The sequence below is a fragment of the Vidua chalybeata genome, chromosome 4 (genome assembly GCF_026979565.1).
Source record: "Vidua chalybeata isolate OUT-0048 chromosome 4, bVidCha1 merged haplotype, whole genome shotgun sequence".
Lineage (NCBI taxonomy): Eukaryota > Metazoa > Chordata > Aves > Passeriformes > Viduidae > Vidua > Vidua chalybeata.
In genome coordinates this window covers 27,762,239-27,786,826 of record NC_071533.1, presented here as the reverse complement: position 1 = coordinate 27,786,826, position 24,588 = coordinate 27,762,239, and the positions used below count along the sequence as shown (strand labels likewise).

General features: G+C 40.7%; 1 protein-coding gene across 1 annotated transcript in view; it reads right to left on the bottom strand.

Annotated features, from left to right (window-relative positions):
* LOC128787132 (transmembrane protease serine 11E-like) overlaps positions 1–22,405 on the bottom strand; it is a 39,872-nt gene extending 17,467 nt beyond the window's left edge. Inside the window, exons 1-4 of the mRNA XM_053941059.1 lie at positions 22,242–22,405; positions 13,607–13,728; positions 12,786–12,904; positions 401–468 (exon numbers count right to left, since the gene is read on the bottom strand). Of these exons, the coding sequence (XP_053797034.1) occupies positions 401–468; positions 12,786–12,904; positions 13,607–13,728; positions 22,242–22,405 (473 nt within the window). The remainder of the gene's footprint in view (positions 1–400; positions 469–12,785; positions 12,905–13,606; positions 13,729–22,241) is intronic.
* Positions 22,406–24,588: the final 2,183 nt, after the last annotated feature.

The following is a 24,588-nucleotide window of genomic DNA, read 5'->3' as shown; positions in this document are numbered from 1 at the left end:
ATGCCCATTCTTAGAACCACAATGATAAGCAGGACTTTCTGAGCCAGCCCAGCCTGGTTTTCTGTGACAAGCCCAGTGCAATAGCAATGCTAGAAATTACATCTGCATTACAGTATAAGAAATAGTCTTGAAAATCCTTTTTGGTTTTAGACAGCTTTAGTTATCTCTGCTTTAATGACTAAAGCTTGCTCAGGATCCGAACAAAACTTATTGGAATTTGGACTGACTGAAGGGTTTCTTCTGCATTAAGATCCAAAGGAGAGCAAGGTTCAGAACCTTGCTCATTTAGGTATCATGCTCTGGTTTTACACACAATACACTTTACTGAATCAGATCCAGCCAGGCTTGGTGCACATTTAATTTTATCTCAGCTGCGTGCATTTATTATAATCTCACATACCTCACTCTGATTAAGCGTGAACGGATGTATTTTTTCCTTAAAATGGAATTGTAAAATGTCTTGTCGATCTGTTGAAAAAAGAAAAATATAAGATAACAACAAAAAAGGAGGGAAGCGGACATATTGCTGGAAGGAACATTCAGAAAACAGCATTCAGTTACAAACTCATGGCTTACAGAGCCAAGAAACATAATGCAGCCCAGCCTCTAGATAACATTTTTCACAGACCTTTTCTAACCATTTCCCCTTTGACCTAAGGCACATCATAAAAAAGCAAACTCATTTTTCTAAATGTCCTATGGCTCCATCAGTGTGTCACTACAGTGCTGTCTTGTCCACTCTCAGGCGTAATGAAAACATAAAAATCCTTGGAACGCACTGCTGCACTCTTCCAAAGCACAGCTTCCTAAAGACTGCCCACAGAACGGATACAGCAAGCTGTGCACTGCAGTGCACTCAGCCTCTCTTGTAGGTCTTATAGAAATCTATAGCAAAGCCAAATTTCAAATTATAATTTGATTATCATGTTCCCCTATCACCCTTGTGATTTTCCACATGCTTGGACAATCATCAAGCAATTATCATCAGAAACTGGAAATCTAGAACTCCTAAGGAATCGATCCCCAAATAACATCTTTACTGGTTCCTGCTCAACTACATCCTGTCAAGGTGTCATCTCAAGATTGCACGATTGGTGTGAGACAGCTCACTGTGATATAACATGGCATGAAATTCTGCCAGGAATGGCTCAGGATCACTGAAGGATTAAGAAATAGCAGAGTCACTGGTGAGTTATGCAGCAACTCCTCCTACCAACAAGACCCAGTAAATTGAACATATCCTGTAAACATCAAATGCATTACAGGAAAAACTGCACAGAAATGCTTTACAACATCATGCAAGCTGTCTTTTTTTTTTTTTTTTTTTTTTTTTTTAGTTTTTAGCCCTTAAAGGCAGTCTATTTTAGCCAAGTCTCAAGATGTTCTGTTTTCCAAAGGAAAGGAAACAATAATGGTTCTCAAACTATTAATATGTTGAAATATGTCAGACACAGAAACAAGCATGTAAGCATGAAATCTGGGGGTGATTCCTCCCAAGGAACACAAACCCCCTCTTTTCCAGCCTTGGCTGTTACAAGATGAAGCTTCATGGCATTACACAGGAATATTGAAACAGAATAATTTTAAGATGAAAACTGCACAATGATTAATTTAAGGTGATTTTAAGCATGCATAAGTAAGGGGAAAAAAGCCATTTTTAATGGTCATGCATTTAGCTGATGTTTAACCTTGCTGTTACTGGCAGTTATCTGCAATTAGTTTGGCATTTGGAACAGACAAAATTCTATGGAAAAAGACATATCAACTGCAATGAGCTGCTGTAGATATGCAGAATACCTTTAATCCTCTCACTTTGCAGATTGCCAGCTGCTACCACTGCATTTTATGATGCATCCAGTGAAAAAGAGTATTATTTCCTATAACTCTGCATCCTGTTCCTTCACAACCTCCCTTGGTTATTGGAAGCAGTTGCCCTTAGACAAAAACGGAGTTTTTTGCTTTGTTTTTGGTTTTTTTTTTTTTTTTTAATAACAACATTTGCTTATCATTTCTGTCACAGTGCTAGCAGCTGCACCAGTGATTGTGTAAGCAGAAGCATGTGGCTGAGCAGCACTGCCAGCTTTGTGGCATGCAGTGGCATGTGCTATCTTTGGCGGCGCTGTTTTTGAGAACTTTTGAGATCTTTGGGACAGGACTCCTTTGAGGAGTGCTTTGCAATCAAAAGAGAGCCTTGAGCTGGGCTGAGATACACCTCAAGCTGCTGCATTGCTAACCAGTACAGTGAAAGCAGAGTGACTTTCAGCTTGGGAGTGAAGAGGGCAGGAATTCGCAATCCCTTGCAAGAGAGGCTTGCGTCCATTTGACGTTCCCAAATCCTCCTGACAGTTGGGTTTTCACGATACTTTACTGTCTGAGATGTCAAGTGTTTTTGCTACACTTTCCACCTGCACTTCTGCAGCAGACACAGGGATCCTTACTTCTATCACCCATTCTCTTGTGTATCTTTGTTACAGCCTAAGCAGCTTGTGTGATTGTGGTTTTTTGTACTCCCAACATGTTCAGCTTTCTCCTTTTCTTTTCAGCCTGGACCACTTCCAAGATGTTCCATACAGTCTGATTAGGAACACCATGTGCTGCAGCACAAAGACTTCCAGTGGTGTCTCACAAAACTTCTGTTTGTGCTTTTAACAAAAAGAATCAATGGAATCCAAACGCAACTAAACTATCAGCAACAGACACTGTTTTCAGAACATTCAATCCAGAAGGCATGTTAGTTATTTTCACGGGGAGGACAGGACACATATGATTTAAAATTATACCAAATCTGTGTTACTTCCATTCTGTTTCACACTTTCATATCTGAATGAGAAAGTAGACACTTTTTCCATTACACACTGTCACTAACTTTCCCACCCTTAAGAGTTGCCTTAGCACTACATCACCCACAGACAAAAAAATAACTGAAGGGCGGCTTTGTTTTCAGTGAACCTTGCAGGGCCTTTAACACCTTCAAATATGAGCTAACATTTTTTACTTTTGCAATCTACTGTGTCTTATCATGAAGGAAGTGCTAGCCAAACCTCTGCACTGTGGCCTACCGCTCCCCTGCTGATGAATTCATTTGGCAAATATAACCCAAGTCTCTTCTTTTCTTCAACTACGATTTTGGCAACCTGAATTATTAAAAGTAATCTTTATAGTCATACAGAGTTTATCTAAGAGGAGAGTATGTAGGAAGATGCCATCAAATAAAAAATTTCCGAGATTAATGTTCTGCCTTATATTTTTACAGTTCTTTTTTTGGTGAAGCCTTTCACACACCAAACAGAAAACATTTCTCTCCAGCCTGCTAATAGCTTTCTTTTCAGCTTGAGTCACAACTGTTGCAGCAAAAGCAACTAGGACTTTGTCCAGTGACTAGCTGTGACCTGGTCCTGCTTGGGAGAAGCTTTTAAACTAATTTTTAATTATTTGCTTTGATTACAGCCCCTCAAAAGTGACACTCTCATGACCAAATCCCTTAAATTCACCACTGTTTAAGTGCATCTCACTGTTTTTCCTGGCCATTGTCTAGCAACAGCTCAACTGTGACAGCTGTTGCTGCAGGCAAGGTCTATGAGCATTCTGAACCAAGTGCCGAGTCCTGCTCCTTTCAAGTGAGAAGCATTTTCCTGACAGTGTTTATTTAGAAAATTTCATTTCTAATTTCCTCCATTTAATTTCATATTCTCTATACTTTTACTACACTTCTCTCTATGCAGAACAATTTTTTCTTAGACAAACTGGACTTCATTCCTGAGTGCTGGTCCATCCAATACAGTAAGTAACAGTGGCTAGCACTAAAGATGCAGTAAGAGGGCAAAACATTCCCACCTGTACAAACCCAGACAAAAAGGAAATTCCTCCTTGTTCCTTTAGCCAGCCTTGCTTTATACTTTGATGAACAAGACTTCTTTTCCTATTCTGTCTCAAAAAACTCCAGATCTCATAATCATACTCTTTTTCTTATGTCATACCATGCTCAACCTTCTAAAGCCCGTGAGCAACGTACTGAAATCTTTGTGATTTCAGAGTCACACAACATGTCCTTCCTCCCTGGGACCCAAAAAATACCCAAGCTCTGGAAATAGGTCACAACAGGAATCCCATTATTCCAGGGTAGTATGGAACTGACATGAGCTGGCCTTGCCCAGATGTGTGGCTGTGTCTGGAAGTGACCCAGCAAGGCTGGCTGTGTCAAGCCCTTGCTTTCTCCCACCACACACTGCTCTGCCACCGCACACTGGGTCACAAGGTTTATCAAAAAGTTATCTTAAATCTAGTTTGACAGAACTCTCCTCAGGAATATTTGCTGAATGCACTGAATTATTTGCGTGGGATGTTCCAAAGCATTCAGTAGGCTTGGGAGCACAAAACCTCTTGTTGCTCAATAGTATTGCTTTTTTCCCTGCTGCCAGTTTAGTCCTTCAACAGCTATCTTCATACTACATTCTTCCTCTTACCTCAGTAGCTACTTAGGCTCTAAAGGCTATTATTAGTGATTTTTAAAGCTTTTTGACCATAAATAGTAATTGCAACATACCACTTGATTCAGTGACTCTCCCTAGTTTACAGCTCAACATGCTGAGACCCCTAGAGCTGACCATAATACAAATCCAGTAGCTGCTCCTTTTAGAACCTGACATTTTTACTGCCCTGATTTCAGCTAAGGGGTTGAGAGAGGACACAAAGAGAAAGACTGACAGGGCCAGCAAAAAAAAGAATGTGGCACTGTTCCAAACCAGGATGTGGACATCACACTCTCCTTGGAAACTGACATTCCAATTACTACCACAGCCCTACAGCCACAGTTCTTGCCCGAGGTGAAGAAAACAGACCTGAAGGAGAGCAAGTACAATGATGCCCTTGCCTCCAGCAAACCAGAGGATCAGAACCCTTCCCATCAGAAGCCACACACACAAGGACAGCAGGTCTCTCAGCAGGCAAGAGTTCTGTGATCCCAAACATCAGCAAATGGCCTCACAAAATCCTCATGGAGTTTAAGCTAACAGGGCTGCTAGAGCTGAGGGGTGAGTAAGCACTGCCTGACTGCACTGAAATAAGGAGCTCAGCTGGATGGTTCCCGGAGGCCACATCTGCAAAAGAGCAATAATTGTCCTTGTACGGTAGTTCCTAATAAGATTGGTCTTTCGGATAAAAGAAATTAAGAAGACTAATTCATGGGATAACGTCAGGATTTAAAGTACCATGCTTATGCTTGGTGCAACCAATTTCAAAGGCATGTAATGACATGAGTGTTTCATTAGTTATGTGTATTAGTGACAGCTGGAATTAAGGTCACCTAGGTATTCTCATTCTTACTCCCTGCTTTCAATTATCCATAATTAGCTTCCTAAAACTTTCACACTGCTATTAAAATTTTGTCCACTTGGGGGGGGGGATTTTTCAGCTTTTGGAGAGAAAATCAGGTTTGGTGAGAAAAGCATCTGTGCCAATGTCCAGAGAAGGGCTTTGTGGTTGGTGTTTTTCTTCTTCCCAAAATAACACGCTTTCCCCAGGAAAATTACCACGTGCATTCTGGGTTTTTTTTAAAGAATACTTAAAGGTAAGGAGCAGAACTACAAGAGCAAATACCTCTTAGGAAAACAACAGTTTTGTGAAATCTAAGGAATATCGTTGGTTATGTATTCAGCTTACAAGTGTCCAAATACCACCAACCGCACAACTTCAGTATTGCATTTAGATTCCCCCTTTGGACAACACCAGGATCTAAGCAGCCACTCTCTTGACCAGCCAGATTTTGATCACTGGTTTGCATCTTGAATCACTTTATTGATATAATTACTTGCAAACAATGCAGTAATTCTGGATTGTGAGTCTATAATTAAGATAAGCTTCTACCCTTAATCACACACACTATCAATAGCTGTGCTTTGCTTCGTTTTGAATTCCTTTTTCCACCTCAGGTTCACATCCATTCTCCTTGTGCACAATTTAGAGCTTTTCGTGATGCACACTGGATCAGTACTAAAGTTACTTTTTTATTTGGGGTGAAGTGTCTTATGATTTTTCTGGATTTGTACATGCATATTACAATTTCTTTTTGATGAACCAAGAAAAAAAATTAATAAGAAAAATCAACTTGCATGCCTTTTACTTGAGAAAATTGTATTGCATTAGTAAGTCAAAGAATGAAAGAAGTTGAAGAATCACTGAATTTACATGGGAAAAAAGTTGGATATTAGGCATATTTTTGATAACTAATGATTTCAGCTTGAAAATTAATTAAATTTAGGTAGAGCTCACTGAAAGTTTGAGCTATTAAAGGTGATGAAAAGCACTAAGCCATAAGCCCATGTGCTACACTGCATCAACTCACACCAGCATTTAAAAGTGCTTTATATTTTCTTCAATATTTAGTTTCCTGTGCTAATTTTTCCTGTTTCCATGTGACCTATGGAAAAACTGGAAACAAAATTAAAAAGCAAGAAAGCATGCCAGTTTTTAAATCTATGCAGTATATACCTACACCAATGGTCTTTTTCTTTTTTAATTTCAATAGGAACTTCTAAAAACAGCATCACAAGTGAGATGCAGGTGTTTTCTGTGAGTTCTTTCCTCTCTCAGAGTACAGCATTTCACCTATCTCTTTAAGGCCACACCTGTACATATACATACTGACAGTCAAGTATGCTGTCAACCTCTAATTCCAGAACTAAGCAAACATGTTGCCAGGCTGTCATCTTGGCCACTGATCCATTGCTGTTTCCCTTTTGGCTGAATTACCGTGGAAAATCCTTTCTGCTTTGTTTCTAGTCCCAGCCACCCATAGAGGGCACCCTGATTGTACCACACTAGTCCAAGGACAATGCTTCCTATTTGTGAGACTCATTACCTTAAAACTAAGCTTTCTAGAGTGGAAGCTGTCAAATCCCCTGAATTTATTTTGGTACCTTTCTTTTCAAAATGTTCCTTAAATAACTTTTTTTACATAGAGAAAGATTTTTTCTGATTTTACAAAATTGTTTTTCAGAAGAAAAAAGAAAAAGAGACTTTTTTTTTTTTAAGTCTCTGAAAAACTGAATTTAAAAAGCTTAATTATTCTGGCTTTTGTTTTATAGATGCCTTTGTAAATAAAATTGCCTTTAGTAATGAACAAGAAAATCTTTAATTAAAGTTCTACTCTTTTCACCTCATATTGGTACTATGTAATTACTTGAGGGAGCACATATATAGCCTAGGAATGCTTGAGTTTAAACAGAGGCTTAGGTTTTAGATTTTGGGATCTACACTACCAAATCTCTTTTGAAATTTATTACAGCCAGAACATTTTTACTCAGTTTGGTTTGGGTGCTGAAAAACTCTGAAAAGTCCTTGGAAAGATCTGGCTGCTGCAGACACCATAATTTCTGATTTGGCTAATTTAAATTAAATTTTCTTTTGTTTTAGGGGCTAAGAGGGGAAAATAAGTGGGGGGTTTTGCACACACAGCAAGTGAAGCTACATGGTACTTGTAGATACCTGCACTTTTCCATTTGCTGTAAAAATGAGAGTCATTTTGGACTGCTTTGAACTTCAGCATACTCCCTTTTCTCGGGGCATGTATACTTATCATCTCTAAAATGATCCTTACAGTCTGGTCTTCTAGAACAAATATTCTTTAGGAGTGTTTCAATAACCTGCTGCCTTGGGGATCTGCTCCTACTGAATTAACCTCCCGACCCAGGGATTAAAAGGCACTGATGGAGCAAGCCACCAACTTTGAGCTTTATCTAAACACCCACGTGGAAGGTGTGACAAACATACCTCATGCAGAGTTTCACCTGGCTTTGCAGCTATGTGCTCTGAAGGGATTTGTGTTTCACCACCCTCTCTCTCCCAAATATACACACTTCTGCTCCCCAGGAAGACTTGAGTCACGTGTGACCCTAAAAGGCCAAGTGCTGTAAACCAGCAGCCTCATCTGCTCACTCACTGGTGTTCTTGGTGTTTTCAGAGAGGTTTCCTTGGAGTTCATCTTAGATGGAAACCCTAATCAGAACTTTGACTGACCCTTTGGCCCTGTGTATGTGACAGTAATCTATTCACAACTTATAGGATACAAGATACTTCCCAATATTGGGATGATGCAAGCTTATCTCTGGGTATAAAGCAGAGAGCTTTTCAGTTACAAACATCCTGTTGAAGGCTAACCCTTCCACCAAACAGGGTTATCAGGTGTCAGAGCTGGGGGGGAGGGAGGGAAGGATGAGCATGACACCTGCTTGCTCCTCTGTTTCTTCTCCACTAATTCATAGTGAGAGATGTATCTTAATAACCTCTAAAATCATCATCTGCCAAGGGAGAAAACTGCCTCCTTCCTCACCAGTTCCAGCAGAGGGACTCAGCAGTGAGCCCTTCAACCTGCTGAGATCAGGCACCATTATCAGAACTCTTGTGCAGCGTTTTCCTGTGGAATCTCAAGTGCCTCTGCAATACCCAGTAGAGACATTAAATCAAACCCACACTAATTCAGCTCTATCAGATAGGACAAACTTCAAGAGCTGTATTAATTAAAAACTTTCCCCCAACACCCATACTTAAGGACATGAAGGTTCTCTTGTCACTTGAAGTAGCTGAAGCAAGACGTTTGTTTCTAAAGGAGATGTCCTGGCACACAATGCTGAGTTCTGAGGTGAAAATTACTTCATGAAATTCCGTGAATTCAATAGAAATATTTAGATAGGCAGTAGTTTCCCAGGGGAAGTGTCCCGGTATTATTTTAATATAATCCCCAACTCCTCTGCCTAGAGCCAGCCAGTCAGTTCTTGCTGGTTTCAGATGGCGGACGGACAAGGGGGTAGTCCATGTGCCTTCTGGATTATGAGACAAAAGGGGAAACCCATGTTAGTCCATTCCATGGCTCAAGGCACTCCAGGAGGGAAACCAAACACCTCAACTCTCCCCAGCCACTCAACCAGCTAAGGAGGGAGCCATGCTACACTCATACCTGAGGAACATCCATCCACCCAGCTAACAGCCAGGGTTGCCAGCACATGGGAGCAGGAGTGGGTAGGGAATGACAGACAAAGCCCCAGAAGCTGGGATGGGTACAGCATCCAGCACAAAATTCCACAGAGACACATGGACTCAGACAGGGAGAAGCAGCCACACAGCAGGGCCGGGAACAGCTCTGGCCAGAGAAGGAGACAGGGAGATAACAAGGTGCCTGAGAAAGGAGAAGGGTTGCATAGGCTTTCCTCAAAGAGGGGAAAGCCCACCTGCTTCTGGGAGGAAGTATCAGAAATTTATTTTAAGGGCAAAAAAGAGCCAACAGGTACATTTAGAAACCTCTGATAAAGGCTGATGTCTGTTTCTGTTGAGCAACCAGCCATGTACTGAAGGCATCACCTGCTGTGGCTGCTTGATATCCACCTCTCTCACACAGCTAGAAACTTGCCAGCCTTCAGCTGAGATAACTTCTGCTGAGATTGATGTACTCATTTCAAGCTCTCCTGACTGCACATCCCCTTTCCTTGAGGTCAAAGATGACTTTCTACACAAGACACAACAACCCTCCACCCTTCTTCCTGCACACAGGGCAGTTACTGCAGCTGCCCAGAGAAGGCAACTGGGATCATCCCAGTCACCCAGGTCTATCTGATTGTCACAGCTCCCTCTGCTCTTTGGCAGGACAGAGAGGCTGAAGAAGCAAAGCTTAAAATAGGGCCTTGGAAATCTCCCCCAGGATACTGTTACTAAGAGGGTAGTTTGTGTCTCCAAGGCGTTCTTGGGAAATCCAAAAGAATTAATACATTTTGTGGGAGAAGAAAAAGAAATCCAAGCCTGGTGAAGGAGTTGGAGAAAAACAGTGCGTAAAAGTTGTGCAGATGAGCCACACAATAAGTGAACCCACTATATAACAGAGGCTCCTTGGAGAAGGAGCCATAAGGCCGTGACTGTGCCCTTTTTATCCAGTGTAAGAAGAGACACAGAGCATTTTAGCACAGAGCATTTTAGCTTGGCAAGGGACGAGGGACTGGTCCAACTAGAAAAGCAAGGAGGCTCTGGTGAGCTGGAATCTCTCTTTCCCTAGTGGCATTCAGTCAAGTCTGATTTTTCAAGAGAGCACAAAGGAAACACTCACAGACACTCACAGGAAGCCAGTCAAGGACCAAAGACCTTTCATCATCTGTTCCTCAGTGCCCCCAGCTCCACCCCAGAAGACATTTTCCAGACTTTCCAGTCAGCCCTGAGATGTTGACTGGTGCACCAGCTTCATCAGCTCTCTGGCATGATCTGGCTGCATTCCCTCCCACCTTCAATGAGATAAGAGTCAGGAATGTTGTTCACACAATGGGTGTTTCAATTCAAATCTGGAAACCAAAGCAAACATCGGGCATTTACTGCAGATCCCAAGGAAGTCACGATATGACTTCCATATGGAACCAAAAACATTTTTCTTGGTGAAACACCAGCTCTGAAATGAGCTCTTTTCTGGGTCTTACTGGAGACAAATGAAGGAGGGCTTCATCAGGAAGGAGTCAGAGAAGGCAGCACTTGGCAGGGAGTTGCACTAACTCAGGCAATTTGAGTGCTTCTGATTATCAGAGATGATTCACTTCTGTTCACTTTGCACCAAGTATTGAGAAAGACATTGCATTTATCTGCATTGACTCACTGTTTCACAACGTGAGCTTAAGGTATCGTTACTACTATGACAATGGGAAGGCTTGGACATCCAAAACCAGCCAGGGAAAGACCGCAAAGGGTTTTGGTAAATCCAGACAAATTAGAAAATGTGATAAAGAACTTGACTCTCTCCTCCTCTATCATAGAGTTGCTGTTAAGATGCTGAGAATAAAAATGCAAATGTTTTGAGACAGTTGTCTGTCAAATTATCAAGAGGATATGTATGTCTGGAAAGATTGCTTTGATTTTTTGTCACCACAAGATGAGTTATAAAATCAGACTTACAAGGAACACATTGTTTACTGTATGGAGTTGCTTTCAATAAGGTTATGGACAATTCTCAATCTCATACATCCCTGTTAAATGGAACACCTGGAACTAAAACCACAAAAAGTCAAATTTACGGCAGGGACCATTTATATAAGCAAAGAATTCATAACATTTGAGAGAGGAATGTAGAATTTAATGGCTGAATTAAGGACAGCTCTTAAGAAAAGTTACAGGAATGAAAGCACAGTTCTGTGTATGTTTGTTATGGTGTTACTTATCAAGTACAATTAACATGCCCTGATATAATGGTTCTCACTGCTCAACCTGCACTGGTATTTACTGTCACTACTGTCAGAATGCTCAACACCCAGACAGGAGATGGGGTTTCTAAAGCATTGGCTTCCATTCAAGCATCTAAATTGATAGCCACGCTCAGAGGAAATCTGATTGCATTAGACACTGTCTGAAAGAACTCCTTAGCTAAAATGAGTGTTTCTTTGCCAAAGGAGGCACATGGGTTAAAAAAAAAAAAAAAAAAAGAAGGAATGGAGTGGGAGGAAGGGATACAACTATACTCAATGAAGTGTATTCCTGATACTCCTTCTCAGTCCTTGCCTTTGTTCCCCCTCAGCAATACACAGTGTCTTCTTGGTCAGGGAGAACATTCCCTCTCCAAGGTCCTATATGACAAGGTGAAAAGCCTGCAATTATTAGGCAATAGCTGTAAAATGGTAGCACCTAAGCAAACACAGCTCGTGTAAGACTCTATACATATGGACATGCACCAGAGGTGCATCCTGGGAAGTCTGGTATGGGTCCCAGAAGACAAAGAGGGCAGAAAGAGAACAGACACATACAGAGGATGACTAAGATCACTGAAGCCCTCAGCAGTGAAGCTGTGAAGAGATGCCAAGTCCCTACACAGCACTCTACTTCTCCAGAGCAATGTCCAGCACAGCTCACATTTTGTTGTGGACAAGTGACATTGCTCTAAATTAAATTATCGTGGGGGGCAAAGCATTGTCCTATTAACTGGGTATCCGTGCATGGTTGCCAAATAGGAGGTAAGAGATATGCATCAGATTCTGATGAATGAAACACAAAAAGATACAAGCACAAACACATGCTTATTGTGGTATAGGGATGAACTCTGTAATTAGCATCTCTGGGACAGTGTCTCAAAGAGAAAACAAGAAAGGAAATTGCAATGTGTCTGTTTATTTCCATAGCTACTGTATGACTGAGAGCCACTCAGCAGCCTCTGCTATTTGTAGAAGGGTTTCCCAACAAAACATACCAAAGGCGCAGGAAAAGGGCTTGTGTGTTGTTTTCTCAACACACAGTAACAGCTCAACAGGTAGAGTTCCCCTCCCTGTAAAGGAGAGGGTGTAAAAGAATCCTTTCCTTAGAGACAATGGGACAAAATCACAAAGCCAGGCTAGGGGCATGGAAGGATAACACACACAAATGATGAGATTAGCTCAGCTGATTAGAGCCTCTTGCTAAAAACTCTAAGGTTGTGGGTTCAATCACTGTATGAGCATTTCACTTAAGAGCTGGAGTTGATGGTCCTTGTGAGATCCTTTCAGCTGAGAGTATTCTGTGATCCCATGATCAGTGATATAGGAGGAAGCTGAGATTATTTTAAATATCTACTTCACCATTGCAGAGATAGAGAGAAGTGACAGACTAGAAGATGCTGAGTGGCAAGAGCCTGGTCTGCCAGGTACGATTATGTCTCTCCTGCTATCCATTTCCCAGGTCTGCCCACCGGGAGACTGAGGGTACACCAGACCCTGTGGTCTCCGAGTGTGCTGTTCACATTAATGACTCTTGTATTATCACACAGTCCTTAATGGAAAAGCACAATGATCCAAACTTACCAGTCTCTCAACCCTCTCGCTCAGGTCTCTAAACCTTCCTGAGGATTGTCTGGAAAATTCATTATTGTATCGGATGTTGGTGATTTTTACATTGGCACTGTAATAGAACAGCTTCTGATCTGTAAGGGAAAGAAGAGGAACAGGCAATACTCAAAGTACCAAGATGAATGAACTTTAGAGAAACACCTGGCACTGACTGATACCCTGACGTCTAGGGAGTGGATAAGCCTTCACCTGTATCCAACCCATTCAAACACTGCTTCCAAAAGCTAGGAGCAATCACTTGATTCAGTTAGGTGATCTAATCCAAGTTTTCCCAGCAGTGACACTTCTGGCCAGCCAACAGCACTTGGGGCTCACAGAATCACAAGCTGCACCTTGCTGCTTAGTTACCTTCCTTCCTGGCCTGTGCACTCAACACCAAGTTCTGGCAGGAAGCTGCTAGTGATCAGGGAAAGGGAGCAGAGAAACATCCCAGAGAGACATGCAGAAAGCTCTGTTTGCCACTCATGTAAGGGAGACCAGACACTTGTGTGTTGACTTCATCCCGGAAGTAGATCATGAGAAAAATGTGAAACTATTGTAAGCAGATGAAAACCAACAGAAACCACAGCCCTAAATCACCCTGCACCACAGGAAGAGTTCCTAGAAGATGTGCAAAGATGCTAAATGAGGAAGGAAAGAGAGCTCCAGAGAAGCCAGTGTTTTTTCCTCAAATAAGCTTTAGACAGACTGGTTAAAACTCACAGAGTCATCTGGCACAACAGGCACAGAGGACATTCACTAAGCATAGGAACAGTGATATATTATGCAAAACTTACCATATGCCAGAAAATAAACTAGGAGACCAATGGTAATAGCTGCTGCCACTGCTGTTCCAATAACAATTACTGCAATTTTCCAGGGCTCAAGATGTCTTATTTTGATGGCTGACTGATGAATTCTGGGGAAAAATAAGAACAAAGTGAGATTATTAAGAGATCCTTTTCTATTTAAGGCCCCCATCTCCCCCCTAAAAAATTAAGCTAAAGTTTTCTCCCTCAACATTAGTTGATTCTTCCCAGCAATACTAATTGATTTGTCACCCAACACCCTTGAAAATGAAACCATGACACAAGACTATTTTGAAATAGGTATTGGGATGTGCTAGAAGTCAAAGAACACAGACAGGTTTGACGGTTTTGAGTATTATTAGGGCCAAATCAAACAGGAGTCTTACTAAGATTCTCATGTGACTCCCAACTAGAAATTTGCAAGACCAAAACTTATTGTTCAGCTAGGTGAAGTTTCACACAGCAATGTATACAGCTTTCAGTTGGTTAGGCAAATCAGTTATCAGACACACTGGCACCTTTGCTTCCAAAACTGCTTTGTGCAGTGAAATTGGTAAAAAGCACCCCATGTTTTCTATAGTACATATCTATACATTATTCCAACTGCTCAGTCCATTTCAGCCTTCAAAACAGAGCTGAACAAAAAGAGAAAGATATTTCAGAGGGCCAGCCTGTGTTTCCTGTCTTATTCAGACTGAATCTAAACACAAAGGCAAGTACTGCTTTAAGCAGTATTTGCTGAAGTCATAGAATGACAGGGAAAGGCACAGACATGTGAGTAGGAGCTTCACCAGATGCTTCTCTCTGCTGTGCTCTTAATTACGTGGGTACTAATCAAAATTAACACATGGAAAGCTGATGGACAGTCAGTATTATTTAAAAAAACTCCCTGGAAATAAAAGTTGGTTACAGCATATTCTGTCTTTGTCTATAAACTCAAAGACTCCTTAAGAACCTTAAAGCCATTTTTCTATTATCAGCCATTACAAAACACAGAACGAGAAGCCACTATTTTTGGTAAAGAGTCCTTCATTCTGTTTCAGATACCTCACTCATGCAGACATGCACACCTGCAGGTTAAGGTACAGCCCATCTCAGAAAGGCAGGCTGCAGGGATCCTCTCCCCAGGGTGTGGGGCGCCTCAGTGAGTTCCTACATATAAAGTACACACAGCTCACTCCCACAGCACACACCTCACGAGACAGAAGTTTAAATACATTTAAATAAGTTGAAATAATTGCAAGTGACCCCTGCAGCTGGTGCAGGAAAGGGACAGCAAGCAACTGTGCATGGCTCATAAATAGAAAAGCAGATCCTGAGATTTCATTCTAATTCCAGTGCTTTGCCTTACAATTACAATCTTATTACTTTGGCTTGGAAAACAACTGACTCAGGCCAAATATCATGATACGTGATTGAATGAAAATGGGAGTAATAATTTGTCACTTGGATCTGTTCTGACTTGTTCTGCATGTCCTATTTAGTGTTTCCTTCCCTCCTGCTGTCCTGTCTAACAGCCATTAACCTCTCATCAAGCTGGCGTCAAAACTCATTTGTGACTCCATAGCAAAAAAAACACCTCCAAAGTTCCAGACAAACAAAAAACAACAACCAACCAACCAACCAAAAAGACCCCCAAAAAACAAAGACTGAAATTGAATAGTCCTGTTAACAGTTCAGAGATGAGCACCTTCAAAATTATTTCTGAGACTACTGTATGAAAATTGCCTTAAAACGTCAACTGGAAAAATGAAAAATGTGGAAGTATAAATAGTCAGGACTCTACCTCACTAACAAGAATATTTCTAAGTTGTAGCTTTTAGATGAAATCATGAAGTCAGTGATGAGGTCAACATGTATTTGTTGTTTTATGGTTTGTTGGGGTTTTTTCCCCTCACTCCAGGTAATAGTCTTTTTGCATGGCCTAAATGCTTTTCAAATGTGTCTATTATGTTTGAAATTAAACTGAGTTACAAGAAAAGCCAACAAAACAAACACAAAAATGCATTTAACTTAAGACCTACTCTTGTCATATTGTATATACTCTCATTTAAAAAGCAGTTATCTTGATTATGCTGCACAGAAGGAAAACACTCAGAAGGTCTTTCAGCTATAATGATCCTGGCATAGCCTCAAACCAAAATGCTGGGTTGGAGAAGCCTATTTGAAAGGCTGAGTGCCACCTCTGCACCTCAGTCGGGTGAGCCTGAAGAAATTACTGCCTACCATATCAGTGAAACAGCAGTTTCAGACCAGAAGTAACATGGCTTTAACACAGTTAAATAGAGTACTATAAATTTGAAACCTTAGTGTAAAGTGTAAAACTTTTTGCAACTCTTATTCTTTATTTCTTCTATTTCAAGTTCCATGTTTTCATTAACAAACAGAAGCCCCAGTCCACAACAGTTACTCACACATGTAATTCTACTCACACACATGACTTTCACCTACTTCACAAAACCTGTTTGAGAACATCATTTCAAAGAGGTGCAGAGGGGTTTCAGCAGCAGCTCCTAAACTGAATTTCCTCAAATAAGAAACTGTTTAACAAATTCATCTTAGAAAGACACTTAACAGGGGGAAGAGGTGTTGTTTGGGACTTGGATGTCTTTTTTCTTTATTTATCTTAAACTTTCCCACTTCCTTTCATATATAAGCAAGAAACAGCTGTTTAATTTTATCTTCCACTCCTAATTTCTTTTAAAAATGAAAATTTGTTTTAAAAACAAAAGGTATTTTTGAGCAAAATATCCTTGGTTAGGCTGTACCATCTGGATAAACATCTTGAATAGACATGTTGCAGACTAAGATGATTTCTAATCCAGGTTTTCAAAGATATCTGTGAGACAAACCCACAAAGATTATTGAACTGATATTTTTTTATTCTGATTAACTTTGAACTTTAGTACTGCTTTGCTGTACCTTCTAGGATTCATTCCTCAAAAATTAATTATTTTATCTGACATGTCCCACTGTGTAAACTTAAACAGCACTTACAGGGATTCAGTACACACAAGAGAAATAACTATGCCAGAACTGAAACAACTGAGATCCATGTGATGACCTGTCAGGGCTTGAACACTCTGGAGGGAGCTGATAAAAGTTCAACGCTGTGAATTTATTTTTCTTAGACCAAGAGTCAAGCAGTCTTTGCTTACTTCATGGGAGCTATGTGCTCAAAGCAAGGGAACAGGAACTGAAATGCACACTAAGATTAAAAACACTCCAGCTGGGAAAGTCACTGAAGTCCTCCAGAGCAGAAGTGGAAATTTTATGCCTGAAGCAAATACCTGAAGATGAAATCTCCCCACCAACCTCAGAGGGCTTTCTGACAAGGTCTCTTCTGCTTGCAGTTCAAGTGGCCCGTCCCTCTTCCCAGGAACTCTGCTCTTTCCCAGGAAACCATGCCTGTGCAGTAACCTTAAAAACACTGCAAACAAGGACTGGATTTCATCTGTTGACAGAAGACTGCATGTCTCAGATTAAGATTTTTCCAATGAGGAAGAGGAGTGAAATATTTGCTGGCAAAGAGAAACAACAAAAACTGCCATAGAATTGTTTACACTGATATAACAATTTTACTTCTTTGTCCTCTCCTTGTTTCCTAGTAATTCCCAACATTGTCTCTGCTTTTTCAACTGAAATTCAGCTGACATTTTCCCAGAAATACCCACTGAGACCTTCCCTGAACAGTGGTATGTGATTTGGAGCCCTGCATTCCATACTTGGGTTCCATCACATCATACACAAAGAAGCCTTTCAGGAACATTTTCCTCAATAAGAAGCTCACACCGAATGCAGAGCCAGAGGGATCCCTCCCATTATGCATAAGCATAAGAAGAAAGCATAAGAAGGACAGAGTTAATTATGTCTGACTTTTAGTAACAGAAGAGTATAAAAAAAAAAATGTTAGTCTCAAAGGAAAATTTAAAATATTGCCTAATATCCTAACTTGGGTTTTTAAGGATGTTTAATAAACAAATGATAAACATTGCATTAAATAAATCATAAAGGCATTTACCTCAATGCAGCCTGAATCTCTTAGTTTAGAGAAGAAATTAGTATCCTTTACCTACTGAAATTTAGATTCACTTCTTGCAAAGAAGCAGAATCAAAACTGCCATCTAGGAGTCAAATTGTCTGCTTCAGAGGAAAAGCCTCCAAGGTTTTCCTCACCAGGGCTGGAAGCACGCTTGGACACCAGTGGGGGACCTCCATTTCCTGCAGTGAGCTTTGTGCCAGAGGCAGTGTCCAGCTAAGTCAGCATGCACTAGGAAAGAGAGCACAGGCTCTGCTTTGGCACCCACCCACTGGCAGTGGCTGCTCAAGAAAGGTGCTGACAGGACAGGCTGATGAAAAGCCAAACCCAGAACAGTCACCTAGAGATGATCTCTTGTGGGCTATTACACAGCCTCTGCTTTTAGTCCTTCCTATAAGAGAGGCATGCCTAGATTGACAAAATTTCACCATTGTTTTAGGACACATATAGTACCTATCTCTTAAGGTGCTTTGAGAAAAAAAAAAAAAAAGATAAAAACCACTATAGCAGTAGTTGTGATAATATAATAATATAACAAATATCAAAATAATATAACAAATACATAAACAGTAGGTCAGTGATGTGCTTCAATTTGTTTACTGAAATAAATCTCTTTTCTGGTACATGAAAGCTATACTTACCATCACTCCCGAGGAATTCTGCAAATCTGATACAGCTCTTCTGCTGGTGTGCATCTGTGACAGCTTATATCGACTCAAAATCTGACCCAAAGCATCCACCTTCTTCTGTAGTTTAAATGCTTATATTTCTGGATAATAATACATATTTCTGTGCTTTATACTTTATGTCCTGGTTTTGACAGGGATACAGCTAATTTTCTTCTTAGTAGCTGGTACAGAGCCATGTTTTAGGCTTAGTGTGAGAATAATGTAGGTAACACAGTGATGATTTAGTTGTGGCTCAGTAGCACTCACTGTCAGCCAAGGACTTATCAGTTTCCCACACTCTGGCAGTGAGTAGATGTGAAAGGAACTGAGATGGAGCATGGCCAGGACAGCTCACCTGAACTGGCCACAGGCATATTCCATACCACAGAGCATCAGACTCAGTATATAAATGGAGGGAAGGTTGGCTGGAAGGGGCCATTCCCTGCTGTAGCATGGGCTGGGCATTGGTCAGTGGGTAAGCAATTGTATTGTACATCAGTTGTCTTTCTTGGGAATTTTTTTTTTGCTCCCTCTCTAATAATACTAATACTAATACTAATACTAATACTACTAATAATAATTTCCATTATTAGATTGCTCTTATCTCAGCCTATTGGTTTTTACCTTTTTTTCCCTAAATAACCTCCCCATCCCACTGGGATGAGGGGTGATGTGTGTGGGGTGTGAGTGGCTGCATGGCACTTAGCTGCTGATTGAGGTAAAACCACAATATATAATAAACAGTTGCTAGGCTGGGTAGATAAACAGTGAAATGCTGTAATCTAGCAATGTATTTTCACTGAACAGAGATGGACACATTTCTTCATTGGAAAAATGCTGCTGAAATTAGAGAAAACTCCCTAGACAGGTGGTTCAGCTGATACGGAAACCCCAGACAACTCTCCAGTGGCAGAGAAATTGGATAATTTCTGAACTCAATTCTGTATAAAATCTGTCCTCCTGTTATCACCAAATCTCTCCACGGAATACATGAAGCTTTCAGATTGTCTTGAATCAGAAGCATGTCAAATTAAGCCATTCCAAGCTTTGTGTTAACTTGGCTTCTTTTAAAAGGAGAATCTGCATTTAATAAAAAACACAAACATGGAAGGAGTATGTGGTGGAAACAGAATGCCTCAATTTGCAAAGCTTATGCTGACCCAAAATGCCCAATCATAAAACTGCATGGGAAAAAAAAAAAAAAGGGAAAGACTTCTGAAACACCTTCTAAAAGGAACAGCAGAGGCCAGAAAAGGTGCTGGGATTACAGTGGGGCTTGCTCAGGGAATGAAGATAAGATTTTAAGGCTCAGGAGGAGGTCTTATCTCATTCAAGTTTTCCTGTCTGAAATGGCCAGAAACTCAGGGAAATCAGCAAGGCAACATCAATGGTTCCAATTCCATATGGGTCAAATCAGGTATGGTGTGTACCAGAAGCAAAAGTATTTCACTAGTGTTTCCTGAATTCAGGATCTGCTCTGGGACAAACTGAGCAGGCTAGGTTTCTCTTCAGCACCATGCAGGAACCAGCCTCCTGCAATAATCGAGGTAAACTCCCACTAATGCCAGTTGCACATGAGTGTCTTTGCACCAAGCTGGGATCTATTTCCTGCTACGCCTCAGCAGTCTGTAATTTGCATTCATTTTGCCCACCTACTGCATGACAAATTGGTGCAAGTGGCACTGCATTTCCACCTGCATATTCACTTTTAGACTGCCAAATACAACACCAGCTGCTCTGTACCTCACCCTGCCAGGGCACGAGATCTCCACAAGGAAGCTGCAGAGGGGACACTGCTCCTGCTTCCCAGAGTGCAGGACACAGCACAACAGCAGGACCAGACCAGCAAGGCTGTCTACTCCACCCAGTTTTCCTCAGCAGGTTTGCTTCCTGGAGGATTTTACAGAGCACACGTTCCTACTTAGCTTGAACTGCTTTGAAAAGAGGCATCTTGGAACTGGGTAAAGCTCAGTGAAACTCCATTCTTACAAGGGACTAAGGCAGAGCAGGACGAGCTCAAACAGCAAAGCTTACAGCTCCACATTCAGATCCACATCCCTGCCCAGCAAAGAACTCTGGACATCTAACAGGTTACACAGAGGCTTTGATTAAGACTAGGCAGTTTTCATCCCTTCCCAAACATGTAAATATCCAACAAAGATTTCCCCTAATGTACTTTAGATTTTATAATAATTTAAACAATCATACAAACAATTAAATCCTTCCCTAAGTAGGAAGCAACCAAACTGTACTCAGAGGTTATTTAACTACCCTCTAGCACACTGTCATTAAAATTATTTACACCACTGCTGATATCACAAGGACATGACAAGTAGATTTACATCTAACTAGAATTAAAAAAAAAAAAAGGTTTTTCAATTCTGCTAGGTAGAGAACTCCCTTTTAGTTTTCCCTCTTTATGTAACAAACTAGTAATCACAACTGATGGGGATTTCTTCTTTACCTGACAGTTAAAATAGCATATCTTTTAAGTTATTGACATTAAACAGGGCAGAAAATCTTTGAGTATTGAGCAGGGTCCTACTAAGCAGCACAAAGCCCAAACATGAACTTCATTGTCTCCTGGCAAAGTCAGGACTATTGACTAAAATGATATTGTTTCCACAAAATGAGAACAACACTTCAATGGGCATGAAGAATAAGTTTTGTCCATCCAGAAACAATATTTCTATTTCAGCATGCCCTGAAATTATTTTAAAAACCCAACTTTTAAAAATACTGAGGATGGAAAAAATAAGTAGTATCTTGCAATCATCCACAGCCATTTGCCCAAAGCAACAAAGAGAGAAGATTAATGTTGTAATCTTTAAGAATCACACACAAAAATTCAACCATCCTGCCAAATCATTAGAATGTTAAAAAATAATTCAATTTATTTTGAATTTTGTCCCTGAGGTCATACTTTTAAGCTTCATCAACTGCCGAGACAACAACAAAAAACAAAGTCATGGCAGACTGACTGAGCATCCCCCCATTGCCACATGAATCCAGAATCCAGTGAGTTAAACAGAAATTACAAATTTCCTGTACATGTAGAACCCAATCTCTGTTCTGATCCAATAGACAATAGTAGAGTGTTGCACCTTATTTGTATAAAAATACTCTGAACTTTCCAGTGATGTCTGAAATATTATTATGGTAAAACAAAACTAAGGATATCCAGCATCTCTGACTGCATGAAATACTTTCTGATGCAAACCACCTACTCATTACTCCCTAAAAATTATGGCTTCTTCATTAAAATACAAGGGTTAAACCTGGAATGATGAACACCAATAGCGTTCCCCTTATGTAGTTGTGCTGACACCACTTATTTAACCAGGATTTTTTGCAGGATTTGGGGGAAATAATACTGCACCTACACCTGACCATAGCCCATGTTTTTCAAAAATCACATTACTAGCACTTAATTTTGACACAAAAGAGCTTCTTGGTTTCTGCACTGCTGCAATAAAAGCCTGCTGCAGGCAGATTAAGATGATCAGAAGGAAGAAAAGATAAGTGTCAACCCGACATCATCTTTCTAAACAGACAGCAAATCATTGTACCCCTGGCTGTGCTAGAGAAGGATTTCCTTCTGCATTTCTCACTCCAGCCACGTTACTCTTTTCATCCAGACCACAACCTCCAAAACCACCCTTTCATTCTGCAATTTCCTCTTCAGCTTTCTCTCTGTTTATCATCCCTTTTCAGGCTGCACATTTCAAACAGATCCATGATGTACCCCAGGTCTAAAAGGATGAAAGAGGCATAGATAGAGCATTGAGCACCAAAGGTAAGAGAAAAAACAGATTTCTTCTCTGGATCTATGTCCTTGAATCCTTCCCATAGACAGTACCCTTTACCACCCTTACACCTCCAAATTAAACTTGCCAGGTTCAAACATGCCACCTACTTTTGAAGATCCCATGGTAGGTCCCGGTAGGCCTGGTAGCCTTTCTGCCCACCAATGAAGGCTTGACTAAAGTCTGGACTGCGCAGAGAATGGTGCTGGAAAATGCAGGAGTCGCATTGACTGGTGTGACGGGAAGGGAAAGCTGTTGAATGAAGATCCTTCATTGAGGCACGGTTGGCGCAACACCCAGCACCCTGTGGGTTATTGCAAAATGAGGGAACGAACTTCAGAATAAAAACAAACAGAGCATGGAGTTGATAAGGAGACTGCAACCTTCCGATCAGCTCCGCATCAAAGAGCTCCCCAGGCAGAGATGGAGTGAGCAGATAAACCGGCCCAAGCAAGAAGACTTGTTCTTCACTACAGTGAAACAGGAAGTGTGTGAGATTTCCCTTTTCCAGCACTCCCTTTCTGTCCAGCTTTTATCCCTACAGCAGGCCTTGCCTGGAGTGGCTGCACCTTCTACCACATGCTCACTGTAAAACCCGCAGTGGAGAGGCACCACACTGTCCACAATGCTAAGTCACCTGTCTTCTGAGAGAGCCAACACAAAAACAAATATGGACATAAATGGTTTGGTCAGCCAAGCCTGATCTACCTCGGTGCTCACTCATCCACAGCTGTCCTGGACTCCCTTGGCATCAGGGACAAGACAACTATAAGTATCCAGCCTCCTAATTACATGTTAGTCATTTAATGGTTGGCATAACCCCGCCTGTGGAAAATGCTTACTCTGTGAAAAGGGCCACCAATCTCCTTGGAATTCCCTTCTCCCAGCACAAACGTGATTCTTCAGAGACTTCTGGAAAGGGGGAAAAATGGAGATTCACTAGTGAGAAAACGTGCATTTACATCAAAAATCAAAAATCACAAACCAAAAAGTAAAATTACTGGGAAGCAAATCTGTTTTCTGCTGTTTGATGCACTTGCACTTGTGCCAAAAAGCTTGAAACATTTGGTTTTCCCATGAAGTCTCAAGATTTCAGTTATTTTTGTTGAAACATTCACTCTCTTCCAGAAACAGCCTAAAGGGAGGGGAGGGGAAAAAAAAGACAAGAGGAAAATTTGAGGAAAATTTTACCAAAACATACCAAGTCCTCTTCCATCTTTCCCCAAAGTTATCCATTCATAGGCATTTCAATGCAGTTGTAGGAGCATCTGGGCAGACCGTTTTGAGGACACTGGGAAAAGCTGGTCACTGCTGAACAGCATCTGCTATTTCTGCAACACTGATGTCTTCATTTGCTTTGATCAAATCAATTGGGGTTTTTTGGTTTCTCCGTGTGGAAAGGGCATTGTTGCAGTTGCCTGCCTTACCTGAGGCTTTACTGACTGAGTACACAGGTACCTGTCAAGTACTAATATCCTCCCTGGGCTGTACCTTCCATTCTCCACTACCTACCCTGTTATTTTCTTTTTCAAAATTAGTAAAACTCAGAAAAAATCGTGCACAAAGGATTCTCTGCTCCACCCAGAAACACACACATCCCTACAGGAACTCAAGCACTTGATGGAGTGATGGAGATTGATTACAAACCAATTCAACGCAGTAGTCAAGAAAATACCTTAAAATTCCTTGTTGGGGTTTTTTCCTCTTTTTTCCCCAATTTTCTGTTAGTCTGTTTTTGTTGATTTTGGCTTTGGTGTTTTAGGTTTTTTTTTTTTTCTTTTTTTATGCTGGGAAAAATTGGCCCTTGAAGTGCTTACCCTGTGAGATGCAGAGAATTCTCCCTGATGTGTGCAGAAGTTCAGTGGCAAACTGACCACCTGGATCAGGTAAAAAACTTATTACAAGAGGAATAGGTTTTAGCAAACAGCTAGATTTTGAGACATCATTTACCTGAAATCTTGAGCCCTGAAACAAGAATGAAAAACGTTAATTAGAATTGCAAAGGTTCTCAGGAAGAAAAGGAACTGACAACAGATGAATGAACTTCTGGTAACTTTCAGATCACACTAGGACAGACTATTCCTATTGTTACTGCTCAGTATGAATAACAAAGACATTCCTAAAAAATTATTTCATTTTCTTACAATTAAGAATATTTTGCAACCTGCCTAATAAAACTTTAAGTAGGTTGCCTTTGTTTGCAAATTAGTTACACATTAGAATGAACTGCACTGCAAAACAGTGTGAAATAAGGAAATATACTTGCTTCTTTCAGATGATGCAAAATCAATTTACACATACCTTTGCCCCAGGAACAATGGTACACACAGACCAAGAAAAGACAATAATTAACAAATAATTTTCCTCACAATAAATTATCAAGTTGCAAAGTGCTTGGTATTAGGGTGTCATTCAGTAAGCTAGGCAATTAGTAACCTTTTTTGGTTAATACTAGGG